The 20117-nt window shown below is 41.0% G+C and overlaps 1 protein-coding gene across 4 annotated transcripts in view; it reads right to left on the bottom strand.

The window, feature by feature from the left end:
* Positions 1 to 20117, bottom strand: part of rad54b (RAD54 homolog B) — a 111852-nt gene that overhangs the window by 49038 nt on the left and 42697 nt on the right. For all 4 annotated transcript variants that reach the window (XR_013547151.1, XM_078397182.1, XM_078397181.1 and 1 more), the window contains one exon: positions 3877 to 4146. Coding sequence is in view for 3 of the 4 variants with exons in the window: in XM_078397182.1 (XP_078253308.1) it covers positions 3877 to 4146 (270 nt within the window). In the remaining variant the exon portion in view is untranslated. The remainder of the gene's footprint in view (positions 1 to 3876; positions 4147 to 20117) is intronic.

The raw sequence follows: 20117 nt of genomic DNA, 5'->3' as shown, positions 1-20117 counted from the left end.
TTTTTCACACAAAAGGTGGTGGGTGTATGGAACAAGTTGCCAGAAGAGGTAGTTGAGGCATTGTCTATCCCAACTTTTAAGATGGGTTTGGCGGGATATAGGCCAAACACGGGCAGGCGGGTATGTGGGACATGTTGGCCGGTGTGGGCAAGTTGGGCCGAAGGGCCTGCTTCCACACAGTATCACTCCATTTCCTCCTTCTTGGGCTAGTATACATAACAAATGAGGAAATTTTGGTTCTCAATTGAGAAATACTTTACCATTTACTCTTAATCCACATTTGAACCTAAATGAAGTCTAACTGTTAATTTTATTTTCACATTACCCCTCCACTTCCTTCACATCTGTTGGAAACGGTAATCAGGATCTGCAGTGCTGCCAGTAATTTCCTGTTCCTTAATTTAAGTAAGGCCAACTTCAAAGGGATAAGAAATCCAGTGAGCAGAGTAAATTGGGCTGAAGCAACAAAGATCGAGCGTTCAATATGTATTCAATAAATACAAAGCCAGTATGTTCAAAAGGCAAGAGGTTCATTTGTAAAGTGGAAAAAAAATTAAAATCTTAAACTTAAAATGCACTTTTATCACATCAAGACGTTGCAAGATTAATCAAAATATATTTGACACCAGGTCAGGGCCAGATATTTAAGCAGTCAACCAAAAGCCTGGACAAAAGGGTAGATTTTAAGAAAGTTTAGTTTAGTTTACTTTAGTTTATTGTCACGTGTACCGAGGTACAGTGAAAAGCTATTGTTGCCTGCTAACCAGCTAACAAGAAAGTACAAAATGGAAAATTTTAGTTAGGAAACTAGTCAGCTCTGAGACTTGGACACTGATGGCATAGCCATCAATGCTGATGTGATCATATTCAGAAGGTAGAAACATAGAACGTAGGTGCAATAGTAGGCCATTCGGCCCTTCGAGCCAGCACCACCATTCAATATGATCATGGCTGATCATCCAGAATCAGTACCCTGTTCCTGCTTGTTCCCTTCCCCATAACCCTTGATTCAGTTAGCCCCAAGAGCTATATCCAACTCCCTCTTGAATACATCCAGTGAATTGGCCTCCACTGCCTTCTGTGGCAGAGAATTCCACAGGCTCACAACTCTCTGGGTGAAAAGGTTTTTCCTCATCTCAGTCCTAAATGGCCTACCCCTTATTCTTAAACTGTGACCCCTGGTTCTGGACTCCCCCAACATTGGGAACAATTTTCCTGCATCTAGCCTGTCCGATCCCTCAAGAATTTTACACGTTTCTACAAGATCCCCTCTCATCCTTATAAATTCCAGTGAATTCCAGTGAATAGACACAAAGTGCTGGAGTAACTCAGCTGGTCAGGCAGCCTCTCTGGAGAAAAAGGATGGGTGACGTTTCGGGTCGGGACCCTTCTTCAGACTGATTTGATCGAGTCCATAAATCAAGTAACATAGTGAACTCAGATTATTGCACAATAAAGATACACATGGAAAGTCACTGTTATTGATGAAGTTGAAAACAAGGATGATAATTTTGAAAGCAACACTATTTAATATGCAGTCGAATGGGGGCAGAACGATGTGAAAGATACACCATGTACTACTTTGGATTCAATTCCATGGAAGAAAGAATCAAAGAGACCAGTATAGAGTGTGATGAAATAGTATTAACCCAACAAAGGTACGTTTTCAGCCACAGAGTGGTTGGGCGGCAGAGGTCGGAATGAACACTACCCATTGGTAATAGAAAGAGGTGAATAAAACATTGACATTTCAGTAGTGCTGAACTACTATCTACCTCTTTAGTGACCCTAGGACTATCTCTGATCGGACATTGCTGGCTTTACCTTGCACTAAACCTTATTCCCTTATCATGTATCTGTACACTGTAAATGGCTCGATTGTAATCTTGAATTGTCTTTCTGCTGACTGGTTAGCACACAACAAAAGCTTTTCACTGTACCTCGGTACACGTGACAATAAACTAAACTGAACTAAAACAGTGGGAATGTTCGAGAGAAACCCTGAAGGAATTTGAAAAGTAATAAATTGGAACTGAATGAGAGACTTTGAGGAACAAGTTTAAACTGCATGTATGTCAACACATGAGTTGTGGTGAATAAGACTGGGGAGCTATAGTACTGGTAAACTGAAATCTAGTTGTGATAACTGAAACATACCTATATAAAAAGACAGGACTTGGCACTTAATATTGCATGATGCAAAGTGGTTAGAAAAGCCATGCATCTCACGTGAAAGACGCAAGTCTCCAATGAGAACCAAAAGACTCCAGTGAGAACCAAACTAAATATAATAAACGGAGACAAGAAATGAAAAGGAAAATAAGGCAAACAAAAAAAGAATGGCAGTCGAGATAAGAAAGGAAGCAAAAGTCTTCTATGGGCATTTGCACAAGTATGCAGGCAACAGGGAGAGGGACGAGGTCAAAAAAAGATGATCAATGAAAAAGCCAAAGCTGACATTGTAAATGAACAATCAAAACAGAAAATGCTGGGAACACTCAGTAGGTCATACAAACAAGAAACAGGTTCTTATACTTTGTGGTTTGAATGAGGGTCCTGCAGGTTATGGTGCATACTCCTACAGCAGCTTTTGAGCTTTTGCTCAAGGTTCCAGCGCCTGCAGTTTCTTGAGCCTCTATACTTTCACTTCTTCCTCCAAATTATGGTGTTTCTTAACTCTGCCTTGTTTTCTCCAATTACAAATGATGAGTGTTCCACGTTGTGTAGGTTGGAACTGCAGCTGCTGGTATAGATCGAATACAGACATAAAGTGCTGGAGTAAGTCAGCGGGTCAGACAGCATCTCTGGAAAAAAAAAGGACGGGTGATGTTTCGGGTCGGAACCTTTCTTCAGACAAATCAGTCTGAAGAAGGATTCCGACCCAAAACTTCACCAATCCTTTCTCTCCAGAGATGATCCACTGACTTACTCCAGAAGAAAGCTAATGGCGTGTTGGCCTTCAGAACGAGAGGATTTGACTATAGGAGTAAAGAGGCCCTTCTGCAGTTGTGTAGGGCCCTGGTGAGACACATCTGGAGTATTGTGTGCAATTTTGGTCACCTAATTTGAGGAAGGATGTTCTTGCTGTTGAGGCAGTGCAGCGTAGGTTCACAAGGTTAATCCCCGGGATGGCGGGACTGTCATATGAGGAAAGATTGGAAAGACTGGGCTTGTATTCACTGGAGTTTAGAAGTATGAGAGGGGATCTTATAGAGACGTATAAAATTATGAAAGGACTGGACAAGCTAGATGCAGGAAAATGTTGGGGGAGTCCAGAACCAGGGGCCACAGTCTAAGAATAAAGGGGAGGCCATTTAAAACTGAGGTGAGTAGAAACTTTTTCACCCAGAGTTGTGAATTTGTGGAATTCACTGCCACAGAAGGCAGTGGAGGCCAATTCACTGGATGAATTTAAAAGAGAGCTAGATAGAGCTCTAGGAGCTAGTGGGATCAAGGGATATGAGGAGAAGGCAGGCACAGGTTACTGATTGTGGATGATCAGTCATGATCACAATGAATGGCGGTGCAGGCTCGAAGGGCCAAATGGCCTCCTCCTGCACCTATTTTCTATGTTTCTAAGCTTTCCAAGTTCATGGTAATAGTCAACGAGTCACCAATCGTTGCAATATCCACCGCCTCATCTTCAGTGCATTTACCAAATAGTTAAATAAAAATTATTAAATTAACTCATCCATTTATGTGCAAGTCAACACTGAGCATTTCATCATTCAAAATATTCTTTGCTGTACCATTCTTAGTAGATTTTTTTCCATTTTATAATTTCGGAATAAAATAATGATTTTGTAAGTAATGCATCTTAATATTGTTGTAAATGGTAAGTTTAAAATATTTTGACAATAATGTAACAGCGCTAACCTTTTCCAATGTCTTTGCCTTCTGTGTCCTTGAGAAACACAGATGTCTTTCTAACAATCAAAATGGCGTCTCCCTCCCATTTCTTGTGCTTCTTCTTTGATGTTTTACACCACAGGACACTGTAGTACGCAGTGATCAAGTCAGGTTCGTTTTCTTCATTATGCTTTGTGAGTCTAGATGGCTGATGTGATGCTACTGGCTGCGACACGAAAATTCGTTTTGGTACTGCAAATGGTTGAGATGGTTTCAGCTGTTTCTGGGGAGAGGGACCTGTTGAAAAACCAGAATACGTTTAAACTGCAGATTATATGGAAGATTATAAAATTAATTCAAATCAGAAAGGTGATCTCCGCTATAGTAATACAGTGCAAATTCACCGTGCCATACCTTGCAAATCATTCACACACTTTGGCTTGGAAATTCAGATGTGTAGTGCTTTTTGAATTATTATCTAAAGACCAATAGACAATAGACAATAGGTACAGGAGTAGGCCATTCGGCCCTTTGAGCCAGCACCACCATTCAACGTGATCATGGCTGACCATCCATAATCAGTACCCCATTCCTGCACTCTCCCCATACCCCCTGACTCCGCAGTAACAGTTTAGTTTATTGTCACGTGTGCCGAGGTACAATGAAAGTACAGTCTTTTGTTGTGTGTTATCTAGTCAGTAGAAAGACAATACATGATTACAATCTAGCCATTTACAGTGTATAGATACTGTACATAATAACAGAATAACGTTTCGTGCAAGGTAAAGCCAGCAAAGTCCGATCAAGGATAGTCTGAGGGTCACCAAAGAGATAGATAGCAGTTCAGCACTGCTCTCTGGTTGTGATAGGATAATTCAGTTCCATGATAACAGCTGGGAAGAAACTATCCCTGAATCTGGAGGTGTGCGTTTTCACACTTCTATACTTTTTGCCTGATGGGAGAGGGGAGAAGAGGGAGAGGCCGGGGTGTGACTCATCCTTGATTATGCTGCTGGCTACAGCCTGAATGTGACTCGGTCCACTTCTAGAGTCAAATCACACTACTCTAGAAATTCGACCAGGTGCAAATCATTCGAGCAAGCCTGTCACGATTTCACATCAATCACACATGAGAACGGTCTGAAGAAGGGTCTTGACCCGAAACGTCCCCCATTCCTTCTCTCCAGGGATGCTGTCTGTCCCGCTGAGTTACTCCAGCATTTTGTGTCTATATTGGTGATCATCATTGTCAGGGCAATTATGTCCTCGCATCATTGTGTGGCATTCGAATGCCATGAACATGCCCCGTAACCAACTTTGATCCTTCACACCCCAACTCCCCTACCATCCCTTTCACATTAAAACCACGGCCCTGCCAAGGTCCAAACTTGGACGTGCATATCTCTGAAGATCTGTAAAGGAAGTAAAATTGATTTGGGCCACTACGATGCATCTCAAATTCCAAGAGCATCATAATGGAACAGCTTGCTTTTCCACCATTCCATGCAGGAAAATGGCACATGCTGATGAGGCTTCAAAAGAAAGTTTGTGAAAACGCATCTTAAAGAAACGGGACAGTATTTTTCTCCAGTGGTTGAATGGTTAAAGGTAATATAAATGATGGTACAGAGCTAAACTTTATAAAGAATGTCACAAACAGCTGGAGTAACTCAGCGGGTCAGGCAGCATCTCTGGAGATCATGGATAGGTGACATTTCGGGTTGGGATCTCCCTTTAGATTGGACTGTCTGAGGTGAGAAATTGACTCTATTTTCATACCTTTGAACAATATCATTACCTTCTCCTAAAAGGTGCACGTTTATGGGTTTTGGGAGAGATTATGTCAGAATCTCGGATTATCCTTGATTGGACTTTACTTGCTTTACCTGTTTTTAGGAAAAACTTTTTCAGTCACAGAGTTGTGAATCTGTGGAATTCTCTGCCTCAGAAGGCAGTGGAGGCTAATTCTCTGAATGCATTCAAGAGAGAGCTAGATAGAGCTCTTAAGGATAGCGGAGTCAGGGGGTATGGGGAGAAGGCAGGAACGGGGTACTGATTGAGAATGATCAGCCATGATCACCTTGAATGGCGGTGCTGGCTCGAAGGGCCGAATGGCCTACTCCTGCACCTATTGTCTATTGTCTACCTTGCACAAACGTTATTCCCTTATCATGTATCTATACACTGTAAAGGGCTCGATTGGAATCTTGTATTGTCTTTGCGCTGACTGGATAGCACGCAACAAAAACTTTTCACCGTACCTCGGTACACGTGACAATAAACTAAACTGAACTGAACAGAGATTCAGTTGGTAGACACAAAATGCTGGAGTAACTCAGCGGCACAGGCAGCATCTCTGGAGAGAAGGAATGGGCGGCCTTGCGGGTCAAGACCTGTCTTCAGTTGTATTACTTTACTTCCCTGAAAGTGATTTTTTTTTTTAATGTTGGGTAATGTTGTTCAAAGATAGGAAGAAAATTAACAAGAAATTATGTAAGAAAGGCTTAGAAATTGTAAAAGAAAGCATACACACACCAACTCTGAAGAAAACCCAGTCTAAGGATAATCTTGCACGTACCTCAATGAAAAATACAATTAAACAGTTCAGTGAAATTCTAACTTAGCACTCAAGAGTTTTTTCATTCTCTCCTGTCCAGTAAAAGCTGTACCATCAGACTTTTAGTTAAAACTTAACCATTTTCATTCTCCTGTACAGAGAACCTGTGAGATGAGATATAATGCACAGTTCATGTCAATGGGGAAAAATAATTGTGGAACACAAATTAGTACGGGTGTCAGATGTTATGGTGAGAAGGCAGGAGAATGGGGTTAGGAGAGAGAGATCAGCCATGATTGAATGACGGAGTAGACTTGATGGGCCGAATGGCCTAATTCTGCTCCTGTCACTTTTGACCTTATGGCAAAGATTTCATCTTTCATCCATGTGTCACTGGATGTAGGCAATAAACTGCAGACCAAAAGTCTAATCCACTTCAAGGAAAGACATGCTTGAATGACTCTGAAAACCACAGAATTACGGTTTATGAGATATAATGGACTTAAAATGAGGGGTTTGTGGGGCAAGACTTTCTCTCACTTACATGACTCTAATTGGTTATGGAAATGCACTGAGATTTCCCTTTGAAACTATAACATATCAAGAAATGTGATCACATTATTTTGGTGTTATCTTTGCATCGCAAGTGAATAATAGAATTGACCTGCAGTTAATTGCATCGTTGATCATTTCCAAGTCAAATCATGGCCATGGTGGAATCTGACAAGATACATCCAGCTGTGTGTCACTTTTGTGGTCCTGGGAAAATTTCTGTATCAAAGTTGCAAGGACAAAGCTAATTTCAGAGTATTTAATGCATAAAACCCCCCAAAAGAAAAAGCAACACATCCGTGGCTGAGATGAGAAATTAAAGATAGTATTAAATCAAAGTAAGATGGCTTGTAACGTTGCCAGAAATAGCAATAAAAGATCGGAATTTTTTTTTAGTACTCAGCAAAGGAGGGTCAACAAATTGATAACAAGGCGGGATAAAATATGATAGTAAACAAAAAAAGATGCAGACGGTGAAAATATAGTCTGTTGTGCTGCTGCAAGTTAGAATTTGTTCATTCCATTTCAAGACATATGACAATAAAACAAGCTCTTGACTTGAAATAAAGTCAGAAAATGCTGCACTTAGACAAAGAAGCAACATTTGCGGTAAACAAAGCAGAGTTCATTTTTGAGACCCTTCATAGCACGGTGGCGCAGCGGTAGAGTTGCTGCCTTACAGCGCCAGAGACCCGGGTTTGATCCCGACTACGGGCGCTGTTTGTACGGAGTTTGTACGTTTTCCTCGTGACCGTGTGGGTTTTCTCCGAGATCTTCGGTTTCCTCCCACACTCCAAAGACGTACAGGTTTGTTGGCTAATTGGCTTGGTGAAATTGTAAATTGTCCTTCGTGTGTGTAGGAGTGTTAATGTGCAGGGATCGCTGGTCCGCACGAACTCTGTATCTCTAAACTAAACTAAACAAATTTAGACCATTCTGATTATCTCTCCTCAGATGTAGGCTCCTTGCAGACAGAGACAAAATAATTTAGAATGGGAAATAAGGAAATGGCGGAGAAATCGAATATCTACTTTCCATGGGAAAAGGCGTACAAAACCTACCTGATATATTACAGAATTAAAGTTTGAGCAAGAATGATGAACTGAAGAAATGACCTAAAAATAAAAGAAAATGCTGGAAAGATTCAACATGTCAGAAAGCAGCTAAAGTAAGAGAAGCAGTTAACGTTTCAGGTCTGGGACCTTTTGGCATAATCAGTAGGTATCACAGTGGCGCAACTGAGAGAACTGCTGCCTACAGCGCCAGAGACCCAGGTTCAATCCCGAGCTTGGATGATGTTATGCAAAGTTTGTACGTTCTCCCTGTGACCGCATGGGTTTCTTCCGGGTGCTCCGGTTTCCTCCCACATCCCAAAGACGCGCAGGTTTGTAGGTCAATCGGCCCTCTGTAAATTGCCCCTAGTGCGTAGGGAGTGGAGGAGAAAGTGGAATAAAATAGAACTAGTGCGAACGGGTGATCGATGGTTGGCGTGGACCCGATGGACCGAAGCTGTAACTCCAAAACTAAAACTAAATTGGAAAACAGAGAAAACAAGTTAGTTTGTGTCCCTTTCCCCATTCTGATTAGAGGTCTTGGACCAGATATTGTCTGATCTGCTCAGTTTCTCTTTCCACAGATGTTGCCTGACCTGCTGAGTGCTTCCAGCATTTTACATTTTAATTTCAGATTTCAGGCAATTTTTTTAACTGCAGCAATGACCTTACAAATAAAAGCTTAGACTATTTTCTAAATGGGGTGAGAATCCAGAAATCAGAGGTGCAAAGGGACCTGGGAGGGCAGGTGCAGGATTCCCAAAAGGTTATTCTGCAAGTCGAATCAGTAATAAAGAAAGCAAACTCAATGCTAGCATTTATTTCAGGATGGCTTGTATTTCAGGATACAAAAACAGGGATGTAATGTTGAGGCTCTACGTGGCGCTGGTAAGGCCGCATTTGGAATATTGTGAGCAATATTGGACAACATATCTGAGGGAGGTTGTACTGGCTCTGGAGAGAGTCCAGAGGTTTACAAGAATGATCCCAGGTTAACCTACGATGAGCGTTTGTCGGCACTGGGCCTGTATTCGCTGGAGTTTATAAGAATGAGGGTGGGGGTGACCTCATTGAAACATACAGAACAGTGAAAGGCTTGGATAGAGTGGATGCGGAGAGGATGTTTCCACTAGTGGGAGAGTCTAGGACTAGAGGTCATACATAGCCTATGAATTAAAGGACGTTCGTTTAGGAAGATGAGAAATCTCTTTAGTCAGAGGATGGTGAATCTGTGGAATTCTTTGCCACAGGCTGTAGAGGCCAAGTCAGTGGATATTTTTAAGGCAGAGCAGGTAAATAGATTCTTGATTAGTACAGGTGTTAAAGGTTATGGGGAGAAGGCAGGAGAATGGGGTTAGGAAGGAGAGATAGATCAGCCATGATTGAATGAAAAGTAGACTTGATGGGCCGAATGGCCTAATTCTATTCCTATTCCTTATGACCTGATGACATTCCGAGTGCCGTTTATTAAACTTCCAGTTTCCTTTCAGTGAATCTGGGAGTGCTATCCCTGCTGCCTCCCTCGTTTCCTTGGCAACGATATTGCGCGTTATTGCTGTTTTCTGCATTGAATAGTGTCCCTTTCAGATCCGATGCTCCTCTTCGGTTGTGAGATACCATCGCAATCTCCAAAGGCCTTCACAATTTTTGAGATCGACCCTTTTTTGACACCAGTGCGAAACACAATGATGTTCTGGAGCTTAACTCATGTTCAATGTGATTCATGGAATCAACACTTCAAGGTCGTTTTTCATGGCATGGAAGATTTCCATTTTCTTTGAAACATTCATTCTATTCTATTCTTTGAGAACAGGCACTGTAAAATATAATGTCTTTCTGTCCATGACAACCACATAATTATCTCATTTTTTAAAAACACATCTGTTACATTCTGATTCTCTTTACTGTTTTATAAATGCCCCACAATTAAATAAATTATGTGATATGCATTGAAAAACACTGCCCTTGATACTGAATGATTTGATAGTAAACTTTTTCATTTCACATTAGGGCAGAATCAATGCATAGGAAATAACTTTATGCAAAATCTCCTATACATTTTTATAGCATTTTTCAACAATAATAATTTAAAAAAAGGTTTCATGGTATTCATTAATCACTGGACATATATAGATTGACTGAAAGATACAGCATGGTACATTTGGTTTATGATTTTCTTCTTGTGGCCACAAATTTAATTACTGGTGCACCATTAATAAGTGAGTGGAAGCAAAGTGAATGAAGTCGCTGACTGCATGAAAGCTCCGGTTCACAAGAATGTAAGTGGTCGTATTGCTGTTCGGTTTGGAAATGACATATGTTTATGATCACCTCTGCTCTTTCTGATGCAGGGTCTCAACTCGAAATATTAAATTACACCAATTTTCCTCCACAGTTACTGCTTGATTCAGAGTTCTTCCTGCGTTATATTTTTGTTCCAGATTCCGGCACTTGTAGGCTCTTGCTTTAGAGACACAGCACGGAATCAGGCCCTTCAGCCCACCGAGTCCGCTCCGACCAGTGATCAGCCGAACGCTAGCATTATCTTACAAACTCGGGACAATTACACATTTTTGCCAAATCCAATTCACCTACAAACCTGTTCGTCTTTGGAGCACTCCAAAGACGTACAGGTATGTAGGTTAATTGGCTGGGCAAATGTAAAAATTGTCCCTAGTGGGTGTAGGATAGTGTTAATGTGCGGGGATCGCTGGGCGGCGCGGACCCGGTGGGCCGAAGGGCCTGTTTCTGCGCTGTATCTCTAAAATCTCTTTAAAAAATCACCCGGAGAAAACCCACGCAGGTCACGGGGAGAACGTACAAACTCCGTACAGATAGCACCTGTAGTCAGGATCAAGTCGGGTCTCTGGGGCTGCAGGGTTGCAACTCTGGAGAAAAATGCACTTTTGGAGAAAAAAAAGACAGGAGAAATACCGAGAGGCTTTTACATCACAATTATCACATACACTCCCCACCCCTACTCCACCATCCAAGGACAATTAAAACTTGCAATGGAAGAATTAGTCAGCAAGCAATTTGCCCTTTCTTTCTGAACTCTGGAGCTACATGCTCTACATACCGAAAGAAAACTTCAGTAAGAAGGTAAAATGTTCCTTTAGAGATAGCAGCTGTCCTAAAATGTAGAAACAAGGAGCTTCAGATGCTGTTTTACAAAAAAGATACAAAGTGCTGGAGTAACTCAGCGGGTGAGGCAGCATCCCAGGAGAACATAGATAGGTGGCGTTTGGGTCCCGGCTCGAAACATAGTTTTGCACTGGTATAAGAGAATTACACAAACATTTTCCTGCATCTCTTTTCACCCATTTTCATTATCTGTTCCAACTTGTCTGTTGCTTTTCAGATACATGGGTTGCCTGTATTACAAACAACCTGACTTAGGGAAATGACAGCTATAAAAACAGTCTGTGCAGAAATGCAGCCTTTTACAGGGCAGTGAAAAATGAGGCCCAAATCCATGCTTTTCAACAGATAGTGATTAACAAAGGTTTACTTGAAAAGAACCAAAGGTTTTTGCAGATGGTTAGGAATTTACAAGTCCTTCAGTAAGATATTACCTTTGCAAAAATGTTGTTTACAATGTTTAACATTTTTATAGACGTTCAGTTTTTGAGTTAGATATCGAATGTATAAACAAACTCGAATTACTCTAAATGCAAGCTAGTGGTTTATTAACACACCCAACTTAACTATTTACATGATTAACCAATGTATATCAATAAACATTCCCTTGCCTGAATTAATTCAATTAATGAATTAACTAATGACCAAACAATCAAGGGATAAGGTGTAGAAACCAGGAACTGCACATGCTGGTTTAAAAAAAAGGACAAAAAAAGTGCTGGAGTAAAGTGCTGAGAACAGGTGAATCAGTAAGCAAAGTGATGTCAAGCCCCAGATAATAGTTCAAAGGTTACTAAAACTATTAGTAAAAATCCTAAATGCAGCAAGTGAAGATGTCTAGAGAATAAAAATATAAAGTGTGGAACTGCGACTCGAAATGTCACCTATTCATGGAAGATAGACACAAAAAGCCGGAGTAACTCAGTGGATCGGGCAGCATCTCTGGAGAAAAGGAATAGGTGACGTTTCGGGTCGTGACACTTCTTGGCACCTGTTCATGTTCTCCAGCCTGACATGCTGGGTGACTCCAGCACTCTGTGTCTTTTTTTGGCAAATTGCAAATTTAGTTTAGAGATACAGCGCGGAAACAGGCCCTTCAGCCCACCTAATCCACGCCGGCCAGCGATCCCCGCACACTAATGCTATCCTACACAATTTACAATTTTACTAAAGCCAATTAACATACAAACAAACAAATATGCAGATATAAGCTACAAAAAAAAGGCAGGGTTATGATAAACTTGTACAAAACACTGTACTGCTTCAACTGGAAGAGCATATCTATTTCTCGGCAACATTTTTTAGGAAGGACATAATGTGTTTATAAAGGTGATGTGTTTGTGTAGCATACTGTAAAGATTCACAACAATAATTACTCGCAAGCAGAAAAGTGGAGATGGATCATCAACCTTGGAGTAAACATGTCTAAAAATGTATCTAATAAAGATGTTTAAAATATGTGCAAGCTTATACAGATTAAACATGGGGAGATTGATACAAAATGCTGGAATAACTCAGCGGGACAGGCAGCATCTCTGGAGAGAAGGAATGGGTGACGTCTTGGGTCATGACCCATCTTCAGAATAATTTCTTCTTCAAACAAGCCTATACACGTTCAATTGATCCAACTATCTCCTTTGATGAAATAGGGCATGAATAGGAGTAACTCAGTGGGTCAGGCAGCACCTCGGGGAACATCGATAGGTGATGCTTCAATGCAGGACCCTTCTTCAAACTGTTTGTGGGGGGCTGGGGGACAACGCTGGGAGAGAGGACAAAGCATGGCAGGTATTACGTGAACACAGCCAAGGGGGGGGGGGGGTGGTTGATGGTGCATGAAAAAGTGGCACAATTTTTTTTTAATTGATCCATTATTATTGAGTAATTCCAGAGCAACTTATCTAGAACCTCTACATGAATTTAGGTGCATTGCTCTGAAATTACTCAATAATAATGGATTTAAAAAAAGCTATATAGTGGCACAGCTTTACAGGTAGAGTTGCTGCTTTACAGTGCCAGAGACGCAGGTTAGATCCTGACTACAGATGCTGTCTGTACGGAGTTTGTATGTTCTCCCCGTGACCACGTGGGCTTTCCCCGGGTGCTCCAGTTTCTTCCCACACTCCAAAGACATACAGGTCTGTATGTTCATTTGGCTTTGGTAAAAAACGTAAATTGTCCCCTATTGTGTGGAATAACTAGTGTACGGGGATCGATAGTCGGGGCATGGGGCTATTTCCGTGCTGCATCTCTAAACTAATTAACAATGCAATAGTCTCTCAGTACTGCATTGAAGTGTGCGTCTAAATTTTTATGCTCAAACTCTGAAGTGCAAATTGAATCCACAATCTTCTGACACAGGAAGCACGAGAGAGAGAATACCAAAGTACCACTCACAAATACTGGACAAAAACCAAGCGCTAAGATATGCTGTGTCGAGTAAATCTATGCAAGAAGTCTGAACTTTGGTGAAAAATCGCTGAATATTTTACTCATTGATGATAGGTGATTGCCAACACAAATGAAATACATTTACATTTCTTGTGTACATGCATATCCGTTAAAAAAGAAAATAGTGAATGTGACTAAAACAACAGTTACTTTAGTAGCTCGGGAGCAACTTCCATTGGAACACAGCAGGCTCTTAGATTTTATCCTAATCAGTAGGTCGATGATGAAGAGATGATCTTTCTCAGTTTCAGTTATTTATTGTCACGTGTCCCAAGGTACAGTGAAAAACTTTTGTTGCATGCTATCCAGTCAGCAGAAAGACAATGCATGATTACAATCGAGCCATTTCAGTTTCTTTCTCCATATTAATTTTGATCTTTCATCTAACGTGATTCTCATTAGCGATTCCCAAGGCTTGCCAAATAAAAAAACTATCACGATTTTGGCAAGCTTTCTGTAATATGGCTTTGAATAACAAACCACTGTGTTGTTTTTAATGCCTGATCTTGCACCTTCATAACAACAGTCTCAGTCATTCCAAAGTGAGAGAACATCAAATCAGACTATTAAACTCAAATTATCCAAGACCATTTATTCCGCTACTGATAAACAACCACAACAATAAACCACAGAGGTTATATATATAATATATATATATATATAGATGGGGTGAAATGTCTTCCTTCTAACTTGAGAAGTAAATATAAAGGCAGACATTCTAAGAATTGTACCTACACCACTTACTTGTGTGAACCTAGTCATTATTTTTCTTGAAAATTCAAACATTTTGTTTACTATAACTTTTTTTTGCCATTTTTTTATAAATTGTCTCCTAAGATTCCATCTTAAATGTGGTTTTAAATTTGCCACCTTTAATGGCAAACAATATAATAATGAGCAACAAGCATTAATGACAAAATAGGAATAAAAAAGCTCTGTGCTAATCAGTGTATTAAAAAGTGTAAAATATACAAAAGGGCAAGCTACATACATTGCTTGGCTTTTACTTTTATGGAACTACTAAGGCAACCATCCAATATCAGTGCAAGTACTTGAGGTAAAGACAGTCAGTTAAGGATACTTGCCAAAAGTGTGGGTAAAGAACTTGATACAAGCAGTAAGCTTCCACCAAAGTGGCTATGAGTCCACTGGTCAAACCTTCTTTGTTTCCAAGCATGCTGCTGGGCCTCAGCATGGGTGCTCTGTGATGCCTGCACCACCATTGACCTGACTTTCACAGACTGAACAGTTATGCACAAAGTTATTCCACAGTTGTCAATTGCAAAATTGGATTCTTGAAACATTTCTTGGCCTTGTTACTGTCTTGGGCCTACCTCTGTACTGCCACAGACTTAGGCATTCAAACTCAACATCCCGTGTTTTTCAGCTTCAATGCCTACAAGGCGGCACGATGGCACAGCGGTAGAGTTACTGCCGTACAGCGTCAGCGACCCGGATTCGATCCCGACTACAAGTGCTGTCTGTGTGGAGTTTGTACGTTCTCCCTGTGACCTGCATGGGTTTTCTCCAGGATCTCTAGTTTCCTCCCACACTCCAAAGACGTACAGGTTTGTAGGTTAAATGGCCTGGTATAATTGTAAAAGTGTCCTTAGTGTGTGTAGGATAGGGTAAGTGTGCGGGGATCGCTGGTCCGAAGAGCCTGTTTCTGCGCTGTATCTCTCATCTAAACTAAATGTATCCACCATAGAGGGGCAAGAAATGCAGATGCTGCAAGTTTGCACAAAACAAAGCGTTGGAAGAGCAACAGAACCAGGAGGACATTCTTAAGGATCAAATGACCAAGGATGTTTCTAGAGCATTGAAGATTCATTCATTGCTGTTTTAAGTAGGCGACTGAACTTTCACAACACATTGAAGAGTACACTGAAGAGTGCCAGTCTTTCGGTTAATTCCTCATATGCTTCATGCGAATCGAACAGTACTCTTCATACTTATTGCCATGTTGAATTTAATGCTTGCATGCAGGACTGAGATAAAGAAAAACTTTTTCACCCAGAGAGTTAGTTGTGTTTCTGTGGAATTCTCTCCCACAGAAGGCAGTGGAGGCCAATTCACTGGATGTTTTCAAGAGTTAGATTTAGCTCTTCGGGCTAAAGGAATCAAGGGATATGGGGAAAAAGTCGGAACAGGGTACTGATTTTGGATGATCTGCCATGATCACATTGAATGGCGGTGCTGGCTCGAAGGGCCGAATGGCCCACTCCTGCACCTATTTTCTATGTTCTATGTTTCTATGAGACCACTTATTTGTCATCTGCATTTGATCAGATGAGTTCAAGACAAATGCAACATCATCTGTAAAGATCTGTGATGAGCTAGCTGGCAAGTGTCTGAAATAGTATAACGCTCAACAAGTTGCCACCCATTTCAAATCAATTAATACAACAGTTGAATGGTTTTAAATAGCGTACTTGAGAAAATAAAATATCATGTGGCATGAAAATGCAGCCTTGTTTCAAATATTGCTGACAATCTCCAATGATGTTTTTCTTCTTGTACCAGATAGTTGCCTTTGTGGTAGAGTTGCTGCCCTACAGCGCTGGAGGCCTGGGTTCGATCCTGACTGCGGGTGCTGTCTGTACAGAGTTTCCTCGGGTACTCTGGTTTCCTCCAACACTCCAGACGTACAGGTGGCAGTGCAGAGGGAGGGCCCATGGCAGAAACAAGGTCAAGAAATGCAGGTCAAGAATTCCTCATAAGGAATTCCTTAAACACGAAGAACACCTTTTCTGGACAGCCAACATGGTCTTTCAGGTATTATTCCTGCCAACACTGTTAAAAGCCTCGACAGGTCCACAAGTGCTACATGGATAGCTGTCCATTGACTTGCAATGGCCCTCCATAAAGATTTGAAATTCTTGCTGTGAGGGTCTACTGCGAAGACAGATGTAAATTCAAAGCCGCTCTGAACTACAACTGGAATAACTAAGTAAGCTAAAATGAATATTGATTTCTCTAACTTCAAGTAACCCTTGCATCCTCCCTCTCTCCGTCCCTCCCCCACCCTAGTCATTGTACTAGTTTCACTGTCATCCGGGTGAGTTTCATTGGCTGTAACTCGTTTTCACCTAGCCCACAGCTAACAGTGGCCTGCTTCCTTTATCATCGCTACTTTTTTGCATATCTTTCTTTCATTTGTTCTATATCTCTCTATATCATCGTCTATATCTCTCGTTTCCGTTTCCCCTGACTCTCAGTCTGAAGAAGCGTCTCGACCTGAAACGTCACCCATTCCTTTTCTCCAGAGATGTTGCCTGACCCGCTGAGTTACTCCAGCTTTTTGTGTCTATCTTCGGTTTAAACCAACATCTGCAGTTCCTTCCTACACAACCTAAAATTTATGTTCTATTTTGTGTAGTCCTAGATTGTAGGTCATTTTCACCACCTTGAACTAAATCAACTCTAAAGCATTGAATCAATTGTCCCCATTACCTTTGCAATTTACAAATTATCTCAGCAATGGAAGATCGGTCATCGGCTATTCTACTGGCTCAGCCACATAAAATATGTAAACTGGACCATCAGCGAAGCTGGAATCTCAATGTTGGTTTCGTGTCATTATCAGTCAATACTCAATGTGTATTTGTGGTGAAATCCCCTGATAGTGAATAAAAAGATGAATTTCCAGTTTTTCCAGTCAAATTAGTGACAAATGGGAGAACTGCCATGGAAATTCATTCCAATTATATCAATAATGTCCTATTAATGTTGCAAAGGCCACTCAGGATGAAACAGTGAATACAAAAATGGGTTCGACATTTAAGAGTCCTTATACATTGACAATCCTCGTAGTCTTAGTGCTTTTAACTGCTCAACTTCAATTTTTGCCCTGAGCAGTTCTTCCTCCAATGCATGTAATTTTTTAAGGCTTTCCCTTTTTTCATCAAGGTACAAGCCAAACTTCCTTTGGTTTTCCAGGATGAGTTCTTGCTCCTTGGAAGAAACGGCCGTCACTTCCTTCTCGTGCCTGGTTCCAAAGCCCGGAATGCCAGTGTGGTGATGTTGCAGAAACAGAAGATCGTCTCTTGTGACGGGTCGGGGAGATGGTGTGGAGGGTATTCGAACGCAAGGCGGAGAAAGGGAGACACCTTTGATCTGCCGAGTATCTGCTTTGTTTAGTGCTTCAAAGCTGTTGCTCGCTGATAGCCGAGTGGCTAACTGAGATTTTCCTTCTGATTTTCGCCCAGACTCTGGGGTTATCCACCTAGGATATCCATAGGGCTGGTAACCTGAAGTACCAGGCTGTGAACAAGAACTGCTAGGCATATCCACACAGCTATCTCTTCTTGAAGTAGAACTCCTGCCATAGGATCTGCATGAAAATTTAAAAAAATCTTCATTTGCCATCATTGTCACTTACATACTTTTTGCTACTACTTATTGAAGTGTCAAAACATATTTTGACACAATAATTCCAACTTCTCAGATTGTGATAAAGTCCAACAAAATCCCACCCTTAAACCCTTAAAGTACACTCTCTTTTTTTTGTTGCTTAAATTGCAAATGGAAGTCTGGGTTTGATTATAAGCAAAATAAGTGTTCTTTATAGGTATATAAACCTAAGTAGCTAATAGTGCAGTTTCATAAAACAGGGAAGTCCAAATTCCCAATAATGGCCAAGTTATTTTATGTATGTTGTGTGAAGTATAACTGACTGATGCCTAGATAAATGATCACAGAAATGTGTATTCAACCCACATTCCTTATGTTGTGGAATGTAGGCATCATTAGTGAGGCTCGTATTTACTGCCTCAGATAAGCTATCTGCTTGAATTTCTCCAGTCCCCGTAAAGCTAATCCCACAATGCTTTTTGCAGAGGGAGGAGGTCCAGAATTTTGACTCTGGCAAAGAGTGGTGTTTATAGATTATAGAGCAAACTTGGGCTCAACATTTTTGGCCTCTAAATTTTGCCATCAAGATTCACAACTGTCACTTGGATAATATAATCATGAGTGCTAGTCACTTTTCCACTTGATGTTCCATATGCCTTAGGCTCACCCATACTCTCCACCTGAAGCCCCTCTGCATCCTCCTCACAACCTATACTGTTGTCCAGCTTGGTATCATCAGCAAACGGATATATTACACTTGGTTCCTTCAATTTTACACCAAATTGATATTAAAAGTGATCTCAGCATTGATCCCTCTGGAGACCCACTGTTCATTCCCTCTTAACCCAAAAGCCACATCATTATTCCTGCTCTGTTTTCTCTCTGTTAGCCAATGCTCAGTCCACAACTACAAGCCTACATTCTCTAATTTTGTTTAAAAAAAACCTCTAGTGCAATCTATGGTGCATTTCCAAAGTAAAAATGCATCACATCCAAAGGTGTGCCCTTGACTGCTTATTACTTACAAGCTCATAGAAACGCTTAACAATGTCAAATCTAGTTCATTTCTACAGATCATGATAGATTTTGCTCAAAGTGATCCATTATTTACTTAGTATAAGAAAATAACTGCAGGTGCTGGTACAAATCGAAGGTATTTATTCACAAAATGCTGGAGTAACTCAGCAGGTCAGGCAGCATCTCAGGAGAGAAGGAATGGGCGACGTTTCGGGTCATTCCTTCTCTCCTGAGATGCCGCCTGACCTGCTGAGTTACTCCAGCATTTTGTGAATAAATACCATTATTTACTTAGTACCACCACCATTTCCTTACATTCCCAACTGAAGATGTCAAGATAACTGGTCCATATTTTCCCATTTTCTTTATTCATCCTTTCCTATAAGATCACGTTCGTGGAATAGGATAACATTCATGACCCCTTAATTAACAGGAATTGTTCTAGAATCCATGGAAATTTTGCCGTTTCTAAAGATACCTCTTTCAAAACCCCAGATATCAGTTTACAGGAATTCATGGCTTTTCATTCCCATTAATTTCACCAATACTGTTCTTTTTAAACTGCTAATGCCATTCAGTTCCTTGCCCACAAGACTTGCTAATCTTCACCATTTTCAGCAGGTTTTCCATGCCTTCTTCCTTGAAGGTGGACACAAACTATTTGTTAAAATTCTCTTCCTTCTTTATCTAAAAATATAATTTCTCCTGTATCAGTTTGCATGGCCTCTGTATTCTACTTCACTTTCCTCATCAGTTTCCCGGGCCTACCTTTTCTGACAAGATGGGAAATGTTCACAATTCTCGGGGTCACTGATCATTTTGACATTATAAAGTTTCCCTTTGATAATGCTATCTCCAACCCCTCTATTTAGCCACGTCTAAATCATTTCACTTTTAGGAATTTATATGCCTTAATGGAATGTATATCGGCGAGACCAAACGCGGAACACCTTCGCTCAGCCCACCTGAACCAACCTGATCTCCCGGTTGCTGAACACTTTAAGTCTCCTTCCCATTCCTACACTGACCTTGCTGTCCTCAGTCTCCTCCATTGTCAGAGTGAGGCTAAACACAAATTGGAGGAACAGCATCTCATATTTCGCTTGGGCAGCTTACAGCCCAGTAGTATGAATATTGATTTCTCT

The sequence above is a fragment of the Rhinoraja longicauda genome, chromosome 4 (genome assembly GCF_053455715.1).
Source record: "Rhinoraja longicauda isolate Sanriku21f chromosome 4, sRhiLon1.1, whole genome shotgun sequence".
NCBI classification, from domain to species: domain Eukaryota; kingdom Metazoa; phylum Chordata; class Chondrichthyes; order Rajiformes; family Arhynchobatidae; genus Rhinoraja; species Rhinoraja longicauda.
The sequence above is the reverse complement of the archived record's forward strand: the minus strand, read 5'-3'. Positions and strand labels throughout refer to the sequence as shown.